The sequence below is a fragment of the Salmo salar genome, chromosome 07 (assembly GCF_965601325.2).
Source record: "Salmo salar chromosome 07, fSalSal1, whole genome shotgun sequence".
Classification (NCBI taxonomy): Eukaryota; Metazoa; Chordata; class Actinopteri; order Salmoniformes; family Salmonidae; genus Salmo; species Salmo salar.
Genome location: NC_138297.1, coordinates 48,586,450 through 48,607,675, shown reverse-complemented (window position 1 = coordinate 48,607,675; position 21,226 = coordinate 48,586,450). Strand labels below are relative to the sequence as shown.

The 21,226-nt window shown below is 42.2% G+C and overlaps 1 protein-coding gene across 1 annotated transcript in view; it reads right to left on the bottom strand.

Moving 5' to 3' along the window:
* Nucleotides 1-7,680: 7,680 nt before the first annotated feature.
* Nucleotides 7,681-21,226, bottom strand: part of LOC106609337 (CUGBP Elav-like family member 2) — a 123,022-nt gene continuing 109,476 nt past the window's right edge. The window contains exons 10-13 of the mRNA XM_082977220.1: nt 18,097-18,216; nt 14,761-14,940; nt 14,246-14,389; nt 7,681-14,096 (exon numbers count right to left, since the gene is read on the bottom strand). Coding sequence (XP_082833346.1) covers nt 13,969-14,096; nt 14,246-14,389; nt 14,761-14,940; nt 18,097-18,216 — 572 coding nt within the window. The 3' untranslated portion in view covers nt 7,681-13,968. The remainder of the gene's footprint in view (nt 14,097-14,245; nt 14,390-14,760; nt 14,941-18,096; nt 18,217-21,226) is intronic.

Below are 21,226 nucleotides of genomic sequence, written 5' to 3'. Positions count from 1 at the left end.
GCAGTAGGGATGACCAGGGATGTTCTCTGTTTAGTGAGTCCGCCAGATCAGAGGCAGTAGGGATGACCAGGGATGTTCGGTTGATAAGTGTGTGAATTAGACTAGTTTTCTGTCCTGCTAAGTGTTCAAAATGTAACGAGTGCTTATGGGTGACAAGGAAAATGTATGGAGTAAAAAGTACAATATTTTCTTAAGGAATGTAGTAAAGTAAAAGTAGTCAAACATAAATACCCCAAAAAACTACTTAAGTAGTACTTTCAAGTATTTTTACTTAAGTACTTGACACCACTGCTTTCCTATCTCCTGTACTCACTCCCTCACTTTCCCGTCTCCTGTACTCACTTTCCCTCACTGTCCCGTCTCCTGTACTCACTCTCCCTCACTTTAATATCTCCTGTACTCACTCTCCCTCACTTTCCTATTGCCTGTTCTCTCTTACTTTCCCATCTCCTAAGGGGTATACTACAACGCAGGGGGAGAACATAATAATAAAAAAAGATATATAATATTATTATAATTTTTTTATGGGTAGATCAGCTTTAATATTGCAGATAGATTGTGGCTTCCATCAATGTAATTGTCTGCATCATTTCCAATCTCCCATATATTTTTTGGTAAATATACAGTACCAGTCAAAAGTTTGGACACACCTACTCATTCAAAGGGTTATCTTTATTTTTACTATCTTCTACATTGTAGAAAAATAGTGAAGAAATCACAACTATGAAATAACACATATGGAATCATGTAGTAATCAAAAAAGTGTTAAACAAATCAAAATATATTTTATATTTGAGATTCTTCAAAGTAGCCACCTTGTAAAATAGTAAAAATAAAGAAAAACCCTTGAATGAGTAGGTGTGTCCAAACTTTGACTGGTACTATATATATATATACACTGCTCCAAAAAATAAAGGGAACACTTAAACAACACAATGTAACTCCAAGTCAATCACACTTCTGTGAAATCAAACTGTCCACTTAGGAAGCAACACTGATTGACAATAAATTTCACATGCTGTTGTGCAAATGGAATAGACAACAGGTGGAAATTATAGGCAATTAGCAAGACACCCCCAATAAAGGAGTGGTTCTGCAGGTGGGGACCACAGACCACTTCTCAGTTCCTATGCTTCCTGGCTGATGTTTTGGTCACTTTTGAATGCTGGCGGTGCTTTCACTCTAGTGGTAGCATGAGACGGAGTCTACAACCCACACAAGTGGCTCAGGTAGTGCAGCTCATCCAGGATGGCACATCAATGCGAGCTGTGGCAAGAAGGTTTGCTGTGTCTGTCAGCGTAGTGTCCAGAGCATGGAGGCGCTACCAGGAGACAGGCCAGTACATCAGGAGACGTGGAGGAGGCCGTAGGAGGGCAACAACCCAGCAGCAGGACCGCTACCTCCGCCTTTGTGCAAGGAGGAGCAGGAGGAGCACTGCCAGAGCCCTGCAAAATGACCTCCAGCAGGCCACAAATGTGCATGTGTCTGCTCAAACGGTCAGAAACAGACTCCACGAGGGTGGTATGAGGGCCCGACGTCCACAGGTGGAGGTTGTGCTTACAGCCCAACACCGTGCAGGGCGTTTGGCACATTCGCCACTGGTGCCCTGTGCTCTTCACAGATGAAAGCAGGTTCACACTGAGCACGTGACAGACGTGACAGAGTCTGGAGACGCCGTGGAGAACGTTCTGCTGCCTGCAACATCCTCCAGCATGACCGGTTTGGCGGTGGGTCAGTCATGGTGTGGGGTGGCATTTCTTTGGGGGGCCGCACAGCCCTCCATGTGCTCGCCAGAGGTAGCCTGACTGCCATTAGGTACCGAGATGAGATCTTCAGACCCCTTGTGAGACCATGTGCTGGTGCGGTTGGCCCTGGGTTCCTCCTAATGCAAGACAATGCTAGACCTCATGTGGCTGGAGTGTGTCAGCAGTTCCTGCAAGAGGAAGGCATTGATGCTATGGACTGGCCCGCCCGTTCCCCAGACCTGAATCCAATTGAGCACATCTGGGACATCATGTCTCGCTCCATCCACCAACGCCACGTTGCACCACAGACTGTCCAGGAGTTGGCGGATGCTTTAGTCCAGGTCTGGGAGGAGATCCCTCAGGAGACCGTCCGCCACCTCATCAGGAGCATGCCCAGGCGTTGTAGGGAGGTCATACAGGCACGTGGAGGCCACACACACTACTGAGCCTCATTTTGACTTGTTTTAAGGACATTACATCAAAGTTGGATCAGCCTGTAGTGTGGTTTTCCACTTTAATTTTGAGTTTGACTCCAAATCCAGACCTCCATGGGTTGATAAATTGGATTTCCATTGATTATTTTTGTGTGATTTTGTTGTCAGCACATTCAACTATGTAAAGAAAAAAGTATTTAATAAGATTATTTCTTTCATTCAGATCTAGGATGTGTTGTTTAAGTGTTCCCTTTATTTTTTTGAGCAGTATATATATATATATATAATTAGTTTTGCTAGAATGGTGCCCCACCTGCCCTGAATGACGGGTTGCCACTGTAATGTAACCCAACTTTTGGCCAGCTCTTTCTCTAACGGGACATCAACTGGCGAAAGCTTGCCAAGTTAATTTACTTCTGAAACGTGACAAAACAAAGGCTATAAAACATGTCCATACAAACAACTGCTGTTAGATAGATAGCGATATGAGGTGGCTATTATTACTAACAGATAACTAGAAGCTAGAGCTGACCTGGCTGTGGAAGCTACTCACTAGTGTAGCTTATTCATTCACCTCAGTCGAGAGGGGAGGAAACATTAGCTAACGTTACATGTCAGTTACAATTCTAGATCAGCACTGCGAATAAACACTAGTTTATTTTTTTTCTTCTGTGAAGTTAAACATCAGTTACCTTGCCAGCTATAGCAGTCACCTCAAGAGGAGCTAGTTTCTGTTATTTTTACAACTCGGTGAAAGACCGTAACGCGTACGCTGAACTATGCTCAACTATCCCATGCTGGCCCAGCCAGCCTTCCAGAAGCTTTGCCTTCCAGAAGCTTTGCCTTCCAGAAGCTTTGCCTTCCAGAAGCTTTGCCTTCACACAGCCTGCCAGGCCACTCTGTGGTGTCCGCATGGTCCTAAATCAAGTCGAATAAACACTCCTAACAGCCTACCCAACCGCCCAGAGGCATCCGCATGGTCCCAAACCACACCTTTAAGTTGTTTTGTATCACATTCCAATGATAAAACTGGGGGGTATAAAAATGCATTTTCAGAATGTGTGTCCCCAGTGAAAGTTGCGAACCTGCTACAACGCAAGATCAAGGAGTTAGACAGCTAACTTGCTGGAATTTTCTGCAATACATTGTTTGTTTTTAGAATAGATAAGCTTGAAATGGGCTGCCATTTTGGATGGCTGCCATTTTACGGACTCCTAACCAATCCCCTGTATATTTTGGTATTTTACTAGGATCCCCATTGGCTGTTGCAAAAGCAGGGGGGGTCCACACAAAACATGAAACATAATACAGAACATCATTAGACAAGAACAGCTCAAGGACAAAACTACATACAGTACATTTTTAAAAAGGCACACAGCCTACATATCAATGCATACACACAAACTATCTAGGTCAAATAGGGGAGAGGTGTTGTGCCGTGAGGTGTTGCTTTATCTGTTTTTTGAAACCAGGTTTGCCGTTTATTTGAGCAATATGTGATGGAAGGAAGTTCCATGCAATAAGGGCTCTATATAATACTGTACGCTTTCTTGAATTTGTTCTGGATTTGGGGACTATGAGAAGACCCATGGTAGCATGTCTGGTGGGATAAGTGTGTGTGTCAGAGCTGTGTGTAAGTTGACTATGCAAACAATTTGGGATTTTCAACACATTAATGTTTCTTATAAAAATAAGAAGTGATGCAGTCAGTCTCTCCTCAACTCTTAGCCAAGAAAGACTGGCATGCATAGTATGTATATCTATGCATGCCAGTATATAGCCTTGTTATTGTCATGTCATTTTCTTGTTACTTTTTGAACTTTTCTCAACTCTATTTCTTGAACTGCATTGTTGGTTAATTAAAGGCTTGTAAGTAAGCATTTCATGGTAAGGTTGTATTCTGCGCATGTGACAAATACAATTTGATTTGATTCGATTTGACATAGCTACACTGAACAAAAATATAGTGAGTGTGCACCTCATGTTCCATGAGCTAAAATATAAGATACCAGATAGTTGCCATTAGCACAAAAAGCTTATTTCTTTCAATTTGTGCACAAATTTGTTTACATCCCTTTTAATGAGAATTTATCTTTTGCCAAGATAATCCATTCCCCTGACAGGTGTGGCATTTTAAGAAGCTGATTAAACGAAATGATCATTACACAGGTGCACCTTGTGCTGGCGACAATAAAAGGCCACTCTAAAATGTGCAGTTTTGTCAAACAACACAATGCCACAGATGTCTCAAGTTTTGAGGTAGCATGCAATTGCCATGCTGACTGCAATAATGTCCACCAGAGCTGTTGCCAGATATTTGAATGTTAATTTCTCTACCATAAGCCACCTCCAATGTCGTTTTAGAGAATTTGGCAGTACGTCCAACCGGCCTCACAACCGCAGACCACGTGTAACCACGCCAGCCCAGGACCTCAACATCCGGCTTCTTCACCCAGTGGATCATCTGAGACCAGCCACCCAGAGAGCTGATGAAACTGTGGCTTTGCACAACCAAAGAATTTCTGCACAAACTGTCAGAATCCAGATGGCTGACAGCGTGTACGGCTTCGTGTGGGCGAGCGGTTTGCTGATGTCAACGTTGTGAAGAGTGCCCCATGGTGGTGATGGGGTAATGGTATGGGCAGGCATAAGCTACGGACAATGAACACAATTACATTTTATCGAAGACAATTTATTCACCAGACATGTCACCCATTGAGCCTGTTTGGGATGCTCTGGATCAATGTGTACGACAGCGTGTTTCAGTTCCCACCAATATCCAGCAACTTCGCACAGCCATTGAAGAGGAGTGGGACAACATTCTACAATCAACAGCTTGATCAACTCTATGCAAAGAAGATGTTGCACTGAATGAGGCAAATGGTGGTCACACCAGATACAGACTGATTTTCTGATCCACACCCCTACTTTTTTTTATGGTCCATATTTGTATTCCAGTCATGTGAAATCCATATATTAGGCATAATGAATTTATTCCATCTGGCTGATTTCCTATGAACTGTAACTCAGTAAAATCTTTGAAATTGTTACATGTTGCGTTTATATTTTTGTTCAGTGTATATTTAGCCACCCCCCCTACCATTAGCACACCCACCCAAAACTTCCAGCGCCATGGGCTAACTCATTGATCCTGCTTTGTAGTATACCCCTGTGTTCTCTCTCACTTTCCCATCTCCTGTTCTCTCTCCCTCTTCCATCTCCTATTCTCTTTCTCTCCCTCTCTCTCTCTCTTCCTTTCCTCTGTAGAAGTGTCTGGAAAGTACACCTCCCAGTTACAGAAGGAAGTGTTTTTACTGTCCCCATAGGGAGTCTGGTAGAGGGAGAGTGTGGCAGTGTAGTTTTGGAAGTGTGTGCTGTGCCGGTATCCCTGTAGGGTGTCTAAACATTTGAATTATGGAGCAGTTCTGTGTAGCGGTGATGTAAACACTGCTGTGTCTGACAGTTCTCTCTCAGACTTTTCTATTGTATAAACATAGTGCAGTGTATTACTTGTATATCATTTGTAACTGTCAGTGCCCTACTATTTCATTACTATTAGTCTATGAAAACCCCTTGAAACAGTCTTGCTAGTGTCTACTACTATCTTAACAGTACCTTGCCTGAATACACGTTTTTTAAATAAGTGACCCTGATGGCATGTGTCATGAAGAAATGAGCATAGTCTGATGTTTGATTGATGTGGATTACCTGGTTAGACGTAGTACTTTTCCATGTTACTTAGACGTTATGTGTTGGGAGGATCTTACCTGACATGTGGCTGTAGTCTCCAGGTGAGGTCAGAGGTCATAGTGAGTGTGCACCTACCTGATTGGCCCTTTTTGATAGCAGGTGATGCGATGGTAGAGTTGCTTTCGCAGTCCTGGTTGCGAAACTCAAATCCGGTGAAAACACCTTCCTAATATTGAGTTTCACCCGTCTCCCCCAATTTGTCGGGGAATGGACTCTGCAAAGTGTCGAAAGCGTTCCACAAGGATGCTTGCCAATGTTGACTCCAATGCTTCTTGATACACACATGAAACTGTTGAGCGTGAAAAAACGGATTCACCTGGTCAGTCTGTCATGGTCAGTCTGTCATGTTCTTAATGTTTTGTATACTCAGTGTAGGTTTGGATATTTACCAGGTTGAGCGTGTGTAAATTGGGAAATAACAACCCCACAATTGTGTCCCTTCATAATAATGCCAACCAGACATGGCAGAATTGGAGGAATTTTCTTTGCGTCCCTTTTTCTGTCAGAGATAAAGCATTAAATGTGCTTTTTAAAAGACATTTTCCCCACCTCCTTTGGCATTGGATTGTTGAACGGAAAATGGATAACCACATGAGAGAAAACAAACATGATCCTCTTTCTGAAATTCTAGGTAAGATTATGATAATAGTAATCTACCTACGGTTATGATCCACACGCTATATGAGTTTTATTGTATGTCCTTCCTAAAAACAAACTATATTTCATAATAGGCTTGGTTGAGTATTGCACTGATGAAAGAAAATAATATCCCTTGACGCAAAAAAAAAAGAAAAGAATGGTTGCAGTTGTTTGCCTCCAGCACCAGCCAGACCTCATTTTTGTAGATCAAAATTGTTGTGAGGCGTAGAAATGAAGGGTCCTGTAAATGTAGCAGGACACACATAGTGTGAGATCCTTCTATAAAAGTACACACATCATTCTGTAATTGGATACATTGTCATTGGTCAAATTGATAGGGAATCTATGTTTAAAGGCTGTAGCTTTGACACTTTCCTTTCCTATTTCTCTACATATTAGGGGATGCAGTACTGACACGGTACAGAAGTGGAGTTGGACACAGACATAGTAGACAGACCATGCCCAGAACAGTGTACAGCACAGGCCAATCCCTGATGAGGGAACCCTCACATTGGCCAATAGCAGCCGTTTCCTAATCAGGGACAGCAGAAAGACCTGCCCTCTTTTGAAACCTTCCGGCCAATTAGGTAGTCAGGCAGAGACACATTGGAGGATGACGCAAGGCCGGTAGGCACAGAGCTCGATTTATGATCATTCAATTGTTGTGAGAGTGATTAAGTAAGATAACAGTTTTGTGTTCCTACAACTCACAAAATCCTGTCATGCTATTTATTGTTGAAATATATTTCATTATCATGGCCCCCAAGCACCACAGCCTAAAGTAGAATTTTGTTTTACAAATTTGATTGACAATTGAATTTTTTTTCCAAAAGGTGATGAACTGTCACATCATCTTGGGCTACACAGTAATATACATAGACACACCTTGATGTATATTTACCATGTTTAGTGAGGACACCATAGTGAGTTGTCACTTGGGGATGAAATCAACTGTACTATGTGTAAAACAAGGAACAAAAACACCAGAGAGGAAAAGAGAGATTGAGAGAGAAAAGGAGAGGTAGAGACGTGAAACGTGGGGTTGTGTGAAACGTTACGACATCAGACAGCCACTGGAACACAACAACAACACACACACAGAGAGACGAGTATTAGGAAAAATGGTTTAATATCGGAGACAGAAGCAAATAACTGCATCACACAAGAACATACGTTTACAAAAATAATTCTGACTGCTTCAGCTACACAGTTAGTTCACAGAGGACAGAGAAACCAGAAAAATCTAAACAGTTAAAAACAAAAACCTCTAATTAGTTTATCTTTTTATTAAACTAATACATTAATCCACTGAAGGTGACTAAATATTTATATTCCTAATTGTCTTATCATGTAGACGTCACAATACAGAAGTTAAATGAAACTTACCGTTTTTTTTTGTATAGACAAATGGCTATAACTATTTATAAGCCATAAAGAAACCAACACTCGCCTAACCCCTCTTTGCAAAAAGAACAACACTGAAGTAAGGAAAAATAAGAAGTTAATTAATTAAAGAAACCAAGCCAAAGTTCTTCTAGAAAATCGTATATCAAAAGACAACTTTCTTGATGCCAGCTATAAATCATACTCGGGAACCAGTCAACAAAGGTCAGGCCACATCACGAGGCCAGACAGGTTTGTTTTCTAATCATTTTTTTTTGTTTCCTTTAATCTCCAGTATAAAAAGTTTCACTGGTACAAAATGCATAAGTACAATCATTTGTAGAAATAGGAAAGCCTGCATTTTTTGTACTTTTTCAATCCCATCCAATGACAGATTTCGAAGTGTTGTCAAACAAACATACATCACGCTTACAGAATCCACTGAAATGCACTGACTTTGGCTTCTCTCAAGACAATACTTAAAACTATTGAAATCCTTTAGAATCAAACAAAATGATATTAATCTACAGACAACAAGCTCTTTACGGCACAGAAAGAGAGAGAAAACAAACATTTCCCCCCAAAACTTGACATAATAAGCCAAAATGCAAAGAAACTACAAGTTGTTTTTTTCCTTTAAAATGTAATTGTTTGATAAATAGCACTTTAGATAATTAAGAAAGAAAGAGAACAGAGAACGGAACAGTGACAAGATTGAAAGATTACAACAAGCATCGGTGATGACAGCCCCTGAGATGTGAGGCACTCAACAGACACTCCTGTCTAACGGTCTGTCTGCGGAGGACACTCTTGTGCTTTTTCAGAAACATCTAACAGACTGCAACTTCAATCAGACTACACTGTGCCAACCCACGCTGTGTGTGTGTGTGTGTGTGTGTGTGTGTGTGTGTGTGTGTGTGTGTGTGTGTGTGTGTGTGTGTGTGTGTGTGTGTGTGTGAGATTTGGGAATTGGGGGATGCTTAAGTTCTGTAAAAACACACACATGTCCACACATTACCATCTCCCAAAGTATAAGTAGTTGGCTAAGGGATGAACCGAAAACAAACAGAAAAACCAAATCCTCTACGCCTGCAACACATTATGCTGCACCGTGAGTAGATGTAGCTCTGTTGTCTGTTTATGTTACCTAATGTATTTAGAGTGCAAAGATGTTCCTCTCAGAGAGGATTCCTGAAGGGTCTTAGCCTAAGGAGACTACGATCAGCGCACGTTAATGACAAAATTATCTACTAACACTGATATATGTGTAGTATGACATATTGGCAATCCTGATTACTTTTGTGCAGGTAGTTAGAGCTGTTTTTATGGCATTACTCATGCTTACTGCTTTAGGAAATGTCAATTTGGTATGCTATGGACTCAACTGAAGTTTGGCATTGACTTGGTCATTTGACATGGAAAAGGCCCTGCCTCTTGGCTGAGACTGTTGTTTTGCTGTCTAAGAACTGAAGCTACCCTTTCATCTAATTTTATTTCCCCTGTCTGCACTTTACGAACCCTCCTCCATTTGGCTCGGCATTTCAAATAAACCTTGTTATTCTGTAAAAAGACGATGAAACGGATAACAATAACTTATTTCTTTTCCCTTGGTTTTCAGTTTGAGAGCCACACTAAAGAAGAAGGTGGCCATTTTGCTTCTCTACTCTGTTTTGTGGGACAAAATGGTGACATGCTTACCCAGAGTTGGAGAAGCTGGAGGTACAGTACAATACAGTAGTACACTTAGACTTGGCAAACACCACCTACTTACATACAGATTTTAGATCCTATTAGACAAGTCTTTCGATACAACACTCCCTGGTTAAGGCGACTGGTGAGTTTTTGTATAAAATAGTGCTGCGTTTTGCAGACCGTAAACTAGGTTTCCAGGGAAGGGAATCGGGGCAGTTTTACAGAATACTGAGACTGACGGACAGACAGCATTGTGTCATGTAAACGGATTGACTATGAGAATCTTGACATAATACTTTGGCATCTCAACACTGTTTTGGCCAGTTACACAACATTTACAACAGGGCAAACATATTTTTGTAATAATGGTGTAATTACCAATACTGGTACATGTCCATAAGAAACTGTCAACGGAAGAAACAACAAAACAGCTGAAAATCATTCTGTACTATCAACGTCATTTTGTCTGGGTCTGGGCAGGGTTTGAGGCTTGTGTGGGAAAGTCTTGCCCTTCACTTACCTCATGAAAGCAACGCATTCATGTTGTTTGAGGTGACGCAAACATGACCAGCAAATAACGATGCCCCCATCCCAGTCTGTAGCAACTTCAACTAAAAACTTGTCCTTGATTTAGGTTATAATGAGAGAGATGAAGCTTAAAATAAGGCTTTACATTTGTCAAAGCGAAAGGATGAAGTGAGAGTGTTCGGCGAGAATGTGAGCGTGTTCATGTGAGTGTTCATGTGAGGGCCTGTGATAAGGCTTTGCAGAATTCTCTGTATAATGGCTCATGTGAGAACTGTGTGTGTGAGTGATGTATGTGAGTGACGTATGTGAGAGAGAGCATGTGAACAGTAATGTAAAGGCTGGTGGGCAGGAACATGGAAACTGGACTGTAAAGGCTCTCACACTCAGGGGCTCTCATACACAACAACAAAGTAAAGTCAACTGTGAGGTCTGCATGAGTGTGTGTGTGTACACGTGCGAGTGTGCGAGTGTGTGTATATATATATGACACATGGGCACTTTTTACATCTTTACAAAAAAAAGCAAAACATGAACAGTTTCAGGCAACAAGACCACAGAATAGCAAGTTAACAAACTCTTTTTTAAATCTATATTTTTACATATGAGGGATCCATACAAAACACTTAATAAAATACCCATGTTATCAAATAATTTTACAAGAAATACACTGACGCGCTATAGACAGGATGTACCTTCAGAATTTGGCACTAAACTCCACCGATCTTGTCTTTTTTTCTTTATAAGTAAAGAAAATCACATTATAATGAACAACAAAACACATCTAAATATTGTTTCCCACGATAGAAATAAAATTATATTAACATTGATGCTTCACAAGCCGACATGTTATATATTTATATATTCATATATATATTTTTTAGGAATTTTATATAGCTAATTACCCAACAAGAAATTTAGCAAATTGGGACTGCTTAAAAAAAAAGACAAAAGGAACAATTATAATAGTATTCATATGAAAGGCTTTGTCTATTGTTCAAGTAAACAGATTTTTTTTTAGTCTTCTCTTTAAAAACATGAGACACTTAAGACCGTTAGACTTGTAATGAAACCAAAACTAAACTCACAAGAAGCACCAACGTTAACGCGGGTTACAGGTATTTTCTTCTTTTTTTTTCGCTCTATAATTTAAACAGTAGAAAATATAGGTCATTTGTTCATCATGTGCATTTAAACCACGGATTGTCTATCTGTGAGTCAGTTCAGCAAAAGGTGACACGTAGGTAGCATTTCTCCCCCCAAACAGGGCAAGTCTTTTTTTGTTGACATTTTTGTAATACCTTAAACTACTCTAGAAAAAAGTGGTTCTATATATACTTTAATGAGAAACAGAGCCACTTAAAATGGCCTTATCAAAAAACTTTACACTGCCTGAAAAATGTAAAAACAATTACAGAGCTCTGAGAGAGTCTAATATTGATCAGACAGTTTTTATTCAGAACTGTTTGGAAGTAGTCTATTTTTCATGGACACAGACAGTGTCCGCTTCTGGCCTCATATTGCTAGTGGAGCCAGAAACAAGACAGCATGCCAATCCCTGTGCTGAACTTTCAAGTTTACTTTAACTGAAAAAAAGGAACAAAAAACGAAACCCAACATAAGAAGGAAACGTAACATAACTAAATTAATCTAATGGAAATCATTTTGCCACAGGGTTTTTCTGTTTTTAAAAAGAAACGTTTTGTTTTTGTCTGTAAGAGTTCTGTCTTTTTGTATGAATGATGCTATACTTTTTCACATTGATTCGCTCCCCCCTTTCTCCCTCCCTCCCTCCCTCCCGCCCTCCTTCATCCACAATGTACCCCATCTACCCCACCTCCCCAAAATAGAACAACATGAGGTCACATGCAAAAAAAGTCCAAAAAGGTCAAGCTAAGTTCAAAAGGTCAGTAGGCGGAGACCAGGTTATGATCAGGTGAGCTCAGAAAAGACATCAGAAAACAATGACGGAACGATGAGACTTTTTTGTATTTTTTTGTTTTTGGACGCCACGCCACAGAGACATGCTAGGCAAACGATGAGCTAACAGGCATGGAGATGGGTTCTATAGGAAGAAAACAGGGGAGAGGAGAGAGTTACACACAGAACAGAGAGCCAGGGCACCACATTACTACAGCATTAAAATCAGGGGAACAACACACAACAAAACAACAATGCAAACCACCAGGTCATAATGGCAACACCACCCACTACACAATTGGCAATTTTTTATCTCTCGTTATTTCATTTTTTTTGTACAAAAATGATATACAATTTGGATTAATACTAACAGACACACACATTTACAGTACAAACACACTATCACACACTCACACACAGAGCACCCAAAGTTATATCCATCAGTACCACATGCTCCTACAGAGCAAGGAGGATGGATTGTCATTTGGGAGAAACTGTTTAAAAGTTTTTGTACAGTACAAACAAACGAAACATAACGAAACAAACACGTGAACAAAAAAACGAAACGCAAGGAAAGGTTGAAATTTGACAGGTGAAGTACCGATACTGATGGAGAGAGAAAGAGAGAGAGGGAGAGAGAGAGAGAGAGAGAGAGAGAGAGAGAGAGAGAGAAAGAGCTGATCACAGATGGACAGATGTGATGCACAGACAGAGAGAGGTGTGTGAAAGTGAAGGGAGCAGAGGTAGAGCGAGGTGTGAACCTGGCTCTGTTCTAGAGAATTCTACAGTTCCGAATTTCAGAAGACTACTCAACAAGGTTCTATTCTAATGGATTCTGTTCTTTATAGGAGTCCAATAACTTAACGATAGGCAATAAATAAAATCATTTTTTTCTGAGGCAGTAAAAATTTGGTATAAAAATAGAACTGCTTTTTTTACAAATAAAATGTACAGGCCTGTGGCTTTCGGTACTTTGAATTTCTTTCTTTATCTCTCAAGAAACATCAAGTATTTTCAGTTAACTTCCCACCCATACATTTTTTTTTTCTTATAGCCTTCATCGGATTCTGGATGTTACTTTGAAAATGTTCTACACAATATCCCTTTCAACAAAGACCAATGTGATCTGACCCAGAAAATCATAGTTTGCTAACATTGTTTTAGTGTGAAATAAGCATTCTCCACATTAAGAAATGAAAATGACTGGAGTCCTGATAGTAATGAAATAGAGGAGTGTATGGGATGCTGTCATTGACCGACTAACAGGTGAGAGGCCACTAAGTTTCGTTTTTTAACCCTTTGTTCCATGGTGTGTCAGCAGGTATCAGGGGTCAGAGAAGCAGCGGGGGTTGGCCCGGAAACCAACACCAGGAGGTCAAGGGTCATGTGCATATCGGTGCGTGGTGTGTCAGAAATGAACCCTTTATCTCAACATTTTATCAGGCCTCAGGTTCACAAAGAGAAAAAACTAAATCATATAGCTTCTGTTTTTTTTCTTACTCTGTTTTTCGAGTAATGAAATTATTCTCATAACAGTATATAAATAATCACGTAGAAAATTAAATATGTTTTACAACTGAAAAAGCTACCGATGATAGCTACTTTTTTTTAAGTGGTACAAAATAAAGGTGGTAATGGAAGCATTCATGTGAAAGATAATACAAAAAAATCATAATAGTAATAATAAATAATACTGCTAAACAAAAAAGCTAAAAAAAAAAAAAACTCAAGGAGAAAGTAGTGTCTCCCTCTGGTGGTCAAATATGGTCTCCCCCCCTCCCTCCACTTCCCTCCCCCAGTCCCTGTGTAGAGGTCGTGGCTCGTATGGGGACTTACCCTAGCAGTGGTAACATGGGAGCAGATAGGCCCTAGTGCTAAGATCAGTATGGTTTGCTGTCGTTCTTGGAGCGCTTGAGCTGCACCTTCAGCCTCTTCATGCCGATCTGGAAGCCATTCATGGCCTGGATGGCTGCCTGCGCCGACACGGGATTGTCATAGCTGACGAAGCCTGGGAGGCAGAGAAGGAAATGGACAGGGTACAAGAGAGGAGAGAGGGAGAGCGAGTTAGAGAGAGAGAGGGTGCACTAACAGGAATACAACATGTAATTCATACACAGGTGTTGTGTGTTTTCAGTGCGTTTGTGCTGGCGGACGTACCGAAGCACTTGCTCAGGTTTGTCTGTTTGTCAATGAAGACTTTGGCAGAGACCACGTTTCCAAAAGGCATGAACATCTGCAGGATGTCCTGGTCCCCAAACTCCTGGGGCAGGTGGTAGATGAACAGGTTGGCACCTTCAGGCCCTAACAGGAGAGAGACATGGGACAGTACCGGGTAAGGGTTAAACCCAGAGACATACAGAGTAAAGAGATTATAGAGAGTTAATGCATACGTCTTTATCCCACTATGCTCTACCCTCAGTGCCCAACCTGTTTCTGGCTACCCCTGGTTAGTATCGTTGTTGCATTAGTAATCTCACTAGAAAGCTTCTTGTGCCAGTTAGACTATTGCAGTCGGGTCTGGCTGTATTGGGAGTGCATACCTCTCTCCCAACACTCCACCGCTTGATTCCTTCACTTCCCCCTCAACTCTCCAGAACCCCCTCCACCCTCCTGTCTCTTCCCTCCCCCTGTCCCTTCCCTCCGCCCCCTGGCTCCACCCCACGCCCACTGACCCTCTTTCTGGCTGCCGGCGGCACCTTGCTGCTGCAGCAGGGACTGGCTGTAGAGGGTGGGCAGGGCTGCGGCTGCATACTGCTGGATCCCTGAGTAGGCCTGTGTGAGCGCGTCCATGGTGCCCGCCGTGCCGTTGGTCAGCCCCGCGCCGCCCAGGCCTCCGTTCAGGGCCGCCATACCTGAGAGCATTTGTGCAACTTTACATAAAACCCAACAGTACAAAAAGAAGAATGCACTTACTCATTAGAGCTCCACTGCAGGTTGTGTTTAATCACACACACACTCATTATACATACAGTACACACTCATTCACTCAACATACACTCATTATACATACAGTACACACTCATTCACTCAACATACACACACTCATTATACATACAGTACACACTCATTCACTCAACATACACTCATTCACTCACACTCATTCACTCACACACACACACACACACACACACACACACACACACACACACACACACACACACACACACACACACACACACACACACACACACACACACACACACACACACACACAAAAACTCAACATACACACTCACTCACTACCGTTCAAAAGTTTGGGGTCACTTAGAAATGTCCTTGTTCTTGAAAGAAAGCACATTTTTTGTCCATTCAAATAACATCAAATTGGTCAGAAATACAGTATAGACATTGTTAATGTTGTAAATGACTATTGTAGCTGGAAACGGCTACATAGGTGTACAGAGGCCCATTATCAGCAACCATCACTCCTGTGTTCCAATGGCACGTTGTGTTAGCTAATCCAAGTTTATCATTTTAAAAGGCTAATTGATCATTAGAAAACCCTTTTGCAAATATGTTAGCACAGCTAAAAACTGTGGTGCTGATTTAAAAAGCAATAAAACTGGCCTTCTTTAGACTAGTTGAGTATCTGGAGCATCAGTATTTGTGGGTTCGATTACAGGTTCAAAATTGCCAGAAACAAAGACTTTCTTCTGAAACTCGTCAGTCTATTCTTGTTCTGAGAAATGAAGGCTATTCCGTGTGAGAAATTGCCAAGAAACTGAAGATCTCGTACAACACTTTGTACTACTCCCTTCACAGAACAGTGCAAACTGGCTCTAACCAGAATATAAAGAGGATTGGGAGGCCCCGGTGCACAACTGAGCAAGAGGACAAGTACATTAGAGTGTCTAGTTTGAGAAACAGACACCTCACAAGTCCTCAACTGGCAGCTTCATTAAATAGTACCCGCAAAACACCAGTCTCAACGTCAACAGTGAAGATGCGACACCGGGATGCTGGCCTTCTAGACAGAGTTGCAAAGAAAAAGCCATATCTCAGACTGGCCAATAAAAATAAAATATTAAGATGGGCAAAAGAACACAGACACTGGACAGAGGAACTCTGCCTAGAAGGCCAGCATCCCGGAGTCACCTCTTCACTGTTGACGTTGAGACTGGTGTTTGAGACTGCACCGTTGACCTTTGAATGGACAAAAAAAAGTGCTTTCTTTCAAAAACAAGGACATTTCTATGTGTCCCCAAACTTTTGAACGGTAGTGTACAATACATACACACACTCATTCACTCAACATACATACACAATGTAAAACACATTTCAAAACATTTTGTACAGGATATATAACTATATGCACAAAATATTGACTTATTTCATCTCTCACACACACACACACACACACACACACACACACACACACACACACACACTCACACACATGCATAATACACATGTCCTACATGTAATAGACATTAAAACACATAACACAGAGGTGAATGGAGAGCCTGGCCTGACCCATGCAAACTGGAACACCACAGCAGAAATAAGCAGCTGAAATATCACCATGACAACATCCCTAGCCCCCCCCACCCCCCCACCACACACTGCACGACACACACAAGACACTCAAGGCCTAATGTACGAGTTTAACATCCACACTTCAGAACCCGCTAGTGTACTCAAGATCCAATAACTCAATCTCCTTAATAGCGTCGCTCAATCTATCGCTCTTTGCTGTTTTCACCACCCACACAGAGGAGAAATCACCTCACTACTGTTCGACCAATCAGACCCCAGACCAACAGTGTCAAACACCAATCAAACAGCACGTCCCTGGCATGCCCCCGTCCTTATTTGGCCATTTAGAAGGTAACGACGAGCAGCAAGGTAAGAACGGACAGCTATACTTGTTAGTGTGGCTGTACTGCCTAGCAGGGCAACAGTCTGAGGGGATCGATATTCCAAAATGTCCCTTCGCCCGCCACCATCTGACAGAGAGGTAAATGATGACCACGGCGCTGGAAATTATAGGTCACTCATTTATTCAGGAATAATTGCACCGTTGACCTTTACGATTCAATTAAAGCCTAGATGTGCTTCAATGAAAGAAGGAGGGGAAAGGGGGAAGAAGATTAATGTGAAACTGGCATTCTCATCGTGTTTGAGCGGTGGGGTGATTTAGAAAGCGGATATGGCAACTGTAGAAGAAGCGGGAAAAGGTCAGGGGAGAATGTGGAGAATGGGCTGGTTTTACAGGATCTCTGCTGTCATAACAACACTGATTAAGGCCACACACTTTGACTTTCCCCCAGAGGTGTAGCAGGACATGACAGGACAGAGACTCAGTGTGGCCAGAGAAACTCACTGCCATGGCCTGCTACGACTACTGGGACACAGCTCATCTCATAAATGTAGACTCACTAAAACCTGATTAAGGCCACTTCCATATTCTTTCAAGAGTCGCAGAATATTTTGTTCTCCACCTCTACTAAAAGGTTTTTCTTTTTTGTTGAACAAATGAACCTCTACTCATACACGAGTGTGCAGATTCACTAGTGCCATGTACACGGCCCCGCACAGACGTGGAGCGACAACACAAACAGCAGCACTCTTACAACAGGCACCACCCCGTGTGACACAACCAGGAAGCGGATGGATTGATGAATAAATGGATGGATGTATTGGTAGCTGTGGTCTTTGTGAGGATGTGGTGGGTTAGGGGTGATTCAGCCTGGAGCATAAAGCCAGGCTGAACAGGTGATTTCCCAGGGAGTGGACACAGAGAGATGCCACATGGCAACCATGGGCATAGTTTGAGGGTCACAGTGACAGATGTTTGGGTCCGGGACTTTAGTGGACTTTGATAGTGTTTAAAGTACCGTCTTCAGATCATTACCAGTATTATAGTTAATGTTCGTAACACATACTGGAGGTGCTTTCTAGATATGATGTTCCTCTGCAACAGCAGCGTATCCCTGTGTCTGAGTGGTGGCGGTGGTGGTGAGATGAGTGGTGAGATGAGTGGTGAGCGGCCAATGGTGAATACTCACTGTTGACGCTACCTGCAAGTGCATTAATGTTGTTGAGACCCATGGTGGCGCCAGCCAGGCCCTGCAGAGTGCCCAGAGAGGTCAGAGAGTTCATGCCCGAGGAGTTGGCTGTGTTGCCCGCTGTCGGGAAGAGAGGATACCAGAGGGAGGAGGAGGAGAGGAAGGAGTGGGCAAGAGAGGGAGGGAGAGAAAGAGGAAGGAAGAGCAAGACAACAAGCACGCGCGTTAGAGAAGCGGAGGCATCCAATTGGACGTTTTAGTGACATAAGCAACAACATCCTCCCTGCTCAGACAAACTGGAGCTGAGAGAGTGACAGGCAGGAAGTAAATCTCTCTGCCCTCATTCAACACTGAGTGTCCTAGAGAAATGAGAGTAGCTCCCAGGTAACAGTGTACATATAAAGATCCCTCACACATGTGAATGCAGAGCACGATGAACATAGTAGTTGTGGATGCGTGTGTAGCTATGAAAAGGTGAGGGGGCTCGGTTGTTTCTTCGTGAGGCGGTCATGTGACCACCAAACCTAAAGCAGGCAGACAGGCAGGCAAGAGCGCAAGCAACTAGACCCTTCGCTAGACTCCTGTTTAGGATCCCTAGGTATGACAGAGATATAGCTCAGCAAACATTTTACATGTTTTTTTTTACAAGGTTCATTTAGCCCTAGAACGGAGACACAGGCACAAACACAGACGCGATCGTGACACACACACACAGACACGATTGTGACACGAACGTGACACACACAGACACGATTGTGACACACACACAGATGCGATCGTGACACACACACACACACACACACACACACACACACAGACACGATTGTGACACACACAGAGACACGATCGTGACACACACACACAGACACGATTGTGACACACACAAATACAAAAGAACAGATGAGTGACAAGAACATGCCTAAGTGCTGAATGGTCCCTAAGTACAATGTGGGTGAATAACAATTGTCCTTTACAGAGTCGTTTATTTGATTGTCCAGACAGTGTCCATATTCCAGTAGACATAATGTCCACACACCCCTCTAAGTCACGCTTACACTGCATCAGAAAGAGTAGATATCTTAAAATAGACTTAGTACAAATGAAAAGCAAGACAGTCTCTCAATGGTAAATTGGCTGTCTTTATCAAATTGAAACTATGTCATTGACGGAGAGTGTCGCCTTTCATTGGCACTGAGCAGAGTCTGAGCATGCACTAATAATGTAGCTCTAGTATCCACAGAACACACGAGAGAGAGAGAGAGAGAGCGAGCGAGAGAGCAGAATTCACATTTAAACCTATGCTAAGCAGCTGGGTGAAAGCAGGGAGCAGGACAGGCAAAGGGTGATGGGTAACACTAAACAAAGCTCTTATTCACGCTCTGTTACTTGGCTACTCCAGAAAAGACAGCAACCAGGGAACTGGAGGAGCAAGGCAGAGAGGACAAGAGAGATGGTGAAGAGGGAGAGAGAGAGGACAAATGGAGAACGGAGAAAAATGAGTAGAGAGACAGGAGGGCAAAGAAACAGAGAGAGCAGACTAAGAGACAAGCAGAGCGAGAGAGCAGAATAAGAGAAAAGCAGAGGGAGAGAGCAGAATAAGAGAAAAGCAGAGGGAGAGAGCAGAATAAGATAAAAGCAGAGAGAGAGAGCAGAATAAGAGAAAAGCAGAGAGAGAGAGCAGAATAAGAGAAAAGCAGAGAGAGAGAGCAGAATAAGAGAAAAGCAGAGAGAGAGAGAGCAGAATAAGAGAAAAGCAGAGAGAGAGAGCAGAATAAGAGAAAAGCAGAGAGAGAGAGAGCAGAATAAGAGAAAAGCAGAGAGAGAGAGCAGAATAAGAGAAAAGCAGAGAGAGAGAGCAGAATAAGAGAAAAGCAGAGAGAGAGAGAGCAGAATAAGATAAAAGCAGAGGGAGAGAGCAGAATAAGAGAAAAGCAGAGAGAGAGAGAGAACAGAATAAGAGAAAAGGAGAGGGAGAGAGCAGAATAAGAGAAAAGGAGAGGGAGAGAGCAGAATAAGAGAAAAGGAGAGGGAAAGAGCAGAATAAGAGAAAAGGAGAGGGAGAGAGCAGAATAAGAGAAAAGGAGAGGGAGAGAGCAGAATAAGAGAAAAGGAGAGGGAGAGAGCAGAATAAGATTAAAGCAGAGAGAGAGAGAGAACAGAATAAGATAAAAGCAGAGAGAGAGCAGAATAAGAGAAAAAATAAAAGCAGAGAGAGAGAGCAGAATAAGAGAAAAGCAGAGAATGAGAGAGAGCAGAATAAGAGAAAAGCAGAGAATGAGAGAGAGCAGAATAAGATAAAAGCAGAGAGAGAGAGAGAGCAGAATAAGAGAAAAGCAGAGAGAGAGAGCAGAATAAGAGAAAAGCAGAGAGAGAGAGAACAGAATAAGAGAAAAGCAGAGGGAGAGAGAGAGCAGAATAAGAGAAAAGCAGAGAGAGAGAGAGCAGAATAAGAGAAAAGCAGAGGGAGAGAGCAGAATAAGAGAAAAGCAGAGAGAGAGAGCAGAATAAGAGAAAAGCAGAGAGAGAGAGCAGAATAAGAGAAAAGGAGAGAGAGAGAACAGAATAAGAGAAAAGCAGAGAGAGAGAACAGAATAAGAGAAAAGCAGAGAGAGAGAACAGAATAAGAGAAAAGCAGAGAGAGAGAGAGCAGAATAAGATAAAAGGAGAGGGAGAGAGCAGAATAAGAGAAAAGCAGAGAGAGAGCAGAATAAGAGAAAAGGAGAGGGAGAGAGCAGAATAAGAGAAAAGCAGAGAGAGAGAGAGCAGAATAAGAGAAAAGGAGAGGGAGAGAGCAGAATAAGAGAAAAGCAGAGGGAGAGAGCAGAATAAGAGAAAAGCAGAGAGAGAGAGCAGAATAAGAGAAAAGCAGAGGGAGAGAGAGAGAGCAGAATAAGAGAAAAGGAGAGGGAGAGAGCAGAATAAGAGAAAAGGAGAGGGAAAGAGCAGAATAAGAGAAAAGGAGAGGGAGAGAGCAGAATAAGAGAAAAGCAGAGAGAGAGAGAGAACAGAATAAGATAAAAGCAGAGAGAGAGCAGAATAAGAGAAAAAATAAAAGCAGAGAGAGAGAGCAGAATAAGAGAAAAGGAGAGGGAGAGAGCAGAATAAGAGAAAAGCAGAGAATGAGAGAGAA